At 40.4% G+C, this 6,138-nt stretch overlaps 1 protein-coding gene across 1 annotated transcript in view; it reads right to left on the bottom strand.

Moving 5' to 3' along the window:
* LOC115149406 (keratin, type I cytoskeletal 18) overlaps window positions 1-2,668 on the bottom strand; it is a 12,890-nt gene extending 10,222 nt beyond the window's left edge. Inside the window, exons 1-2 of the mRNA XM_029692232.1 lie at window positions 2,609-2,668; window positions 302-572 (exon numbers count right to left, since the gene is read on the bottom strand). Coding sequence (XP_029548092.1) covers window positions 302-565 — 264 coding nt within the window. The 5' untranslated portion in view covers window positions 566-572; window positions 2,609-2,668. The remainder of the gene's footprint in view (window positions 1-301; window positions 573-2,608) is intronic.
* Between the last annotated feature and the right edge of the window lie 3,470 nt (window positions 2,669-6,138).

The raw sequence follows: 6,138 nt of genomic DNA, 5'->3' as shown, positions 1-6,138 counted from the left end.
GGATGGCACTCAGGATCAGAAGAGGACGGGCTCATTGTAATGGCTGGAATGGAATCCATGGAATGAAGTTAAACATGTGGTTTCCATGTGTCTGATATGTCTGATAACGTTCCATTAATGACATTACAGATATTACAATGAGCTCTTCCTCCTAAGCTCCTCCCACCAGCCTCCTCTGTTCAGGATAGTTGCTAGCTCACTCCACACTAGATTTCCTGTCAGATCTAGGATTTGAACCAGCGAGCCTCCGGTTGCTGAACCACTTCTCTAACCTCTACCCTCTAGGCTACCTTCCACCCACCTTGTCCAGGTAAGTGGCCAGGCGGTTGTTGAGGCCCTGCATGGCCTCCTTCTCGTTGGTGTGGTTGCCCAGCTGCCCATTGAGGTTCAGGGTGACTGGAACTCCGTTCAGGTCATGGCTGACGGAGGCGGAGCGGGTCAGGGGGCTGGCGGCAAAGGACACGGCAGCTCTGGAGCGGGCACGGCCGCTGTCTCTCAAAGACAGGCTTGAGAAAGAGGGCTGACGGCCCACAGAGAAGCTCCGCACTGAGAAACTGGACGACATGACGGCTCTGTGTGGGAGATGACAAAGAGGAAGAAGACCTGATAAAGATTTGAGGGTCGGAAGGCTGTTGTAATAAACACACTTGTGTCGACTACACATGACTAATGTATATGTCTCTAGTCTGGTGGTGCTTCAGCTCAGTTTCATATGGAAATCCTCATTATTTGAGGACAAAGTTGATCAAGGTCATTACACCATTGATTGTTGCAGTATGCAAATAATTATTAAAGGCACGTAAACCTTAGGCTAGTATAACAGGTCTGTCAACATACCAAATGTGCATGATTGTGATCAGACTGAAACAATACATTCATGGGCTAAAAAGAACACATAGCCTAGGGGCCATTTTGACCGAGCCCGCTGCTGTCTATTCAAACTAAGAATCAGCCAATGATAAACGTCAATGGATTACTATTTTTATAACTACTACACTGTCTTTATGATTACTAGACTGTTTTTATGACTACCAGACTGTCTTTATGACTACTAGACTGTCTGTACGGCTACTAGACAGTTTGTATGACTACTAGACTGTCTTTACGGCTACTAGACAGTCTTTGTGACTACTAAACTGTCTTTATGGCTACTATACTGTCTTCATGATTATCAAATCAAAGTTTATTTGTCACATGCGCCGAATACAACAGGTGAAATGCCTTACAGTGAAATGCTTACTTACAGGCTCTAACCAATAGTGCAAAAAAAGGTATTAGGTGAACAATAGGTAAGTAAAGAAATAAAACAACAGTAAAAAGAGAGTTGAAAATAACAGTAGCGAGGCTATAAAAGTAGCGAGGCTACATACAGACACCGGTTAGTCAGGCTGATTGAGGTAGTATGTGCATGTAGATATGGTTAAAGTGACTATGCATATATGATGAACAGAGAGTAGCAGAAGCGTAAAAGAGGGGTTGGTGGGTGGCGGGACACAATGCAGATAGCCTGGTTAGCCAATGTGCGGGAGCACTGGTTACTAGACAGTTTTTGTGATTACTAGGCTGTCTTTGTGACTACTAGACTGTCTTTATGGCTACTAGACTGTCTTCACGGCTACTAGACAGTTTGTATGACTACTAGACTGTCTTTGTGACTACTAAACTGTTTGAGACAATCAACAATTACTTCATCCCAGCTCACAGTACAATCATCAACATGTAAATGACCAATCTGGTATCAGAAGAGTTTCCCAAGAACTGTCAGAAAACCCTTCATATCTTACATTACTATGGGGATAGTTATTGTTGTTATTATCCTATTCAACAATAAGTTAGATAGCTAGTTTTTACCTCTTGTCAATGAGATAAATCACAAAACCAAGAACAGACAAGAGTTCAGAGTAAGGAGTTCAGAGTTATGTTCTGTCTAAAACAATACTAGTGTTGTTTGGTGTTTGCATGGGAAACAGACAGTGTCCACAGTCACCAGCCACTGGACACAGACGTCAGTTCAACGTCTAGTTTGGATTTACATTTGGTTGAGTTGACCACTAACATGAATTCAATGTGAAATCAACCAAAAATGTCACCCTGTCATTGGATTTAGGGGAAAAGTTGGGTGAAAAAAATACAAAATTCCCTTACGTTGAGGACTTTTTGCAAATTCAATTAGTTTTCCAAGTTAATTTAATGTCATCACATTGAGTTTTTTGGTTGAAATGATGTGGAAGCAACGCTGATTGGAACAGTGGGTGGGCTGTTCAAAAGGTAAAACTCTCTGTCATTTAATACTCTGTGAGTTTCTCCCACCAACGACAAAACATCCGAAAAAATAAAACATTCCTTTGTGATGTGATGAGTAGAGAAACATATAGAAATAAGGCCATGAAGGCACAAAAAAAGATATTTGAATTATAATTTCTAATCTTATGAACTACAATCTTTCATTATAACTTAGTTTTCAATATTTCTGTCATTATACATTTACTGTTTTCAAAAATACATTTCATTACAGTTATTCAGACAAACTTGATTATCTTTCTTTTTTTTAAATCTTCGATTCATGTAAGATAGGACTAAATAGAAACAGTGAAATGAAACTACTGACCTGAATTCTGTTCTCTTCAGTGAGATAGAAAAAGAGGGAGAGAGATCCTAGAGAATGCTGAGTTTACTGTGAGACTAATGCTACAGGTGCATTTATATAGAGGTGAGAAATGGGGAGGGGCCACATCTAAAAGTGGGTGTAGCCTCTGAAGCTTCTGTAAGACATTGGAGTCGTTCTCTCCTGCAGGTAGGTAGAAGTCACCTGAACTTCATCCAGGAGAGTAAAATCAAACATTTTAAAAGAAGGAAAGAGAATTGGTCTAATCAAACAACAGATGGCTATGTCAGTAGATGTATACTGTGTCAGTAGAGTTATACTGTATGTGTGGCTATGCCAGTAGAGTTATACTGTATGTGTGGCTATGTCAATACTAAATAGTTATACTGTATGTGTGGCTATGTCAGTATTAAATACTTCTACTGTATGTGTGGCTATGTCAATACTAAATAGTTATACTGTATGTGTGGCTATGTCAGTATTAAATACTTCTACTGTATGTGTGGCTATGTCAATACTAAATAGTTATACTGTATGTGTGGCTATGTCAATACTAAATAGTTATACTGTATGTGTGGCTATGTCAATACTAAATAGTTCTACTGTATGTGTGGCTATGTCAATACTAAATAGTTATACTGTATGTGTGGCTATGTCAGTAGAGTTATACTGTATGTGCGGCTATGTCAATACTAAATAGTTATACTGTATGAGTGGCTATGCCAGTAGAGTTATACTGTATGTGTGGCTATGTCAATACTAAATAGTTATACTGTATGTGTGGCTATGTCAGTATTAAATACTTCTACTGTATGTGTGGCTATGTCAATACTAAATAGTTATACTGTATGTGTGGCTATGTCAATACTAAATAGTTATACTGTATGTGTGGCTATGTCAATACTAAATAGTTCTATTGTATGTGTGGCTATGTCAATACTAAATAGTTCTACTGTATGTGTGGCTATGTCAATACTAAATACTTCTACTGTATGTGTGGCTATGTCAATACTAAATACTTCTACTGTATGTGTGGCTATGTCAATACTAAATACTTCTACTGTATGTGTGGCTATGTCAATACTAAATACTTCTACTGTATGTGTGGCTATGTCAGTAGAGTTCTACTGTATGTGTGACTATGTCAATACTAAATACTTCTACTGTATGTGTGGCTATGTCAATACTAAATAGTTATATTGTATGTGTGGCTATGTCAGTAGAGTTCTACTGTATGTGTGGCTATGTCAATACTAAATAGTTATACTGTATGAGTGGCTATGTCAATACTAAATAGTTATATTGTATGTGTGGCTATGTCAGTAGAGTTCTACTGTATGTGTGGCTATGTCAGTAGAGTTCTACTGTATGTGTGGCTATGTCAATACTAAATAGTTATATTGTATGTGTGGCTATGTCAGTAGAGTTCTACTGTATGTGTGGCTATGTCAGTAGAGTTCTACTGTATGTGTGGCTATGTCAATACTAAATAGTTGTACTGTACGTGTGGCTATGTCAATACTAAATAGTTCTACTGTATGTGTGGCTATGTCAATACTAAATAGTTCTATCACTTCTGAAGAGTTTAGGTGATTGGCTACATCAATTCTAATGAATAGGCTATAGAAGGGCTTGACTGTTGATTCTAAGGAGTTTAGGAGGTATGTGGCTGTATTTTAAGACCTTTGAGGCTACAGAGAGTTGACCGATTGATTAGTCATCATTATTGATGCTGTGATCAGAACATGAGATATTGGGACTGAGGAACAGTGTGAATATGTATAACCACTATACCCTCAGGATAACAGTCTCTGACCCTTAGGTATTCCCTACGTTCTGGTCACTGTACTGTAAACATACTGTACAGGTCACTCAGCCAGAGTCACACTCATATGAAGATCAGAAGATATTGATCTGGTTTGTTTTCATAGTATTACCTATACAGTGCATTCCCGAACTATTCAGACCTGTAGATTTTTTCCACATTTTGTTACCTTACAGTGTTATTCTAAAACGGATACAAAAAAGACAAATACTCATCAATCTGCACACAATACCCCATAATGACAAATGTATATAAAAAAATACAAAAACTGAAATACCTTACATAAGTATTCTGACCCTTTGCTATGAGGCTCAAAATTGAGCTCAGGTGTATCCTGTTTCCCTTGATCATCCTTGAGATGTTTCTACAACTTGATTGGAGTCCACCTGATAAACAGAATGATTAGACATGATTTGGAAAGGTACACACCTGTCTATGTAAGGTCACACAGTTGACAGTGCATGTCAGAGCAAAAACCAAGCCATGAGGTCAAAGGAATTGCCCGTAGGGCTCTGAGATAGGACCGTGTCAAGGCACAGATCTGGGGAGGGGTACCAAAAAATGTCTGCAGCATCGAAGATCCCCAAGAACACAGTGGCCTCCATCATTCATAAATGGAAGAAGTTTAGAACCACCAAGACTCCTCCTAGAGTTGGCCGTGCGACCAAACTGAGCAATCGGGGGAGAAGGGCCTTGGTCAGGGAAGTGACCAAGAACCTGATGGTCACTCTGACAGAGCTCCAGAGGTCCTCTGTAGAGATGGGAGAACCTTCCAGAAGGACAACCATCTCTGCAGCACTCCACCAATCAGGCCTTTACGGTAGAGTGGCCAGATGGAAGCCACTCCTCATTAAAAGGCACATGACAGCCTGCTTGGAGTTTGCCAAAAGGCATTTAAAGGACTCAGACCATGAGAAACAAGATTCTCTGGTCTGATGAAACCAAGATTGAACTCTTTGGCCTGAATGCCAAGCGTCATGTCTGGCGGACACCTGGCACCATCCCTAAGGTGAAGCATGGTGGTGACAGCATCATGCTGTGGGGATGTTTTTCAGCGGCAGGGACTGGGAGACTAGTCAGGATTGAGGGAAAGATGAACGGAGCAAAGTACAGAGAGATCCTTGATGTAAACCTGCTCCAGAGTGCTCAGGACCTCAGACTGGGGCGAAGGTTTACCTTCCAACAGGACAACGACCCTAAGCACACAGCCAAGATAACGCAGGAGTGGCTTCGGGACAAGTCTCTGAATGTCTTTGAGTGGCCCAGCCCGGACTTGAACCTGATCGACCATCTCTTGAGAGATCTGAAAATAGCTGTGCAGCGACGCTCACTATCTACGCTGTCAGAGCTTGAGAGGATCTGCAAAGAAGAATTGGAGAAAGTCCCTAAATTCAGGTGTGCCAGGCTTGTAGAGTCATACCCAAGAAGACTCGAGGCTGTAATCCCTACCAAAGGTGCTTCAACAAAGTACTGAGTAAAAGGTCTGGATACATTTTTTTGCTTTTTCATAATGGGGTATTGTGATGTCATTATGGGGTATTGTGTGTAGACTGATGAGGGGAAAAAACTATTTAATCTATTTTAGAACAAGGCTGTAAGGTAACAAAATGTGGAAAAAGTCAAGGGGTCTGAGGCAGTGCTTAAAATTGTAAAACAACAATGTCTGAGAGAGCAAGCGAGAGAATAGAGAGAGAGAGAGAGAAAGAGA

Source organism: Salmo trutta, chromosome 15 (genome assembly GCF_901001165.1).
Source record: "Salmo trutta chromosome 15, fSalTru1.1, whole genome shotgun sequence".
Taxonomy (NCBI): domain Eukaryota; kingdom Metazoa; phylum Chordata; class Actinopteri; order Salmoniformes; family Salmonidae; genus Salmo; species Salmo trutta.
Note: the sequence above shows the minus strand (reverse complement) of the source record. Positions and strands in the feature narration are given on the sequence as shown.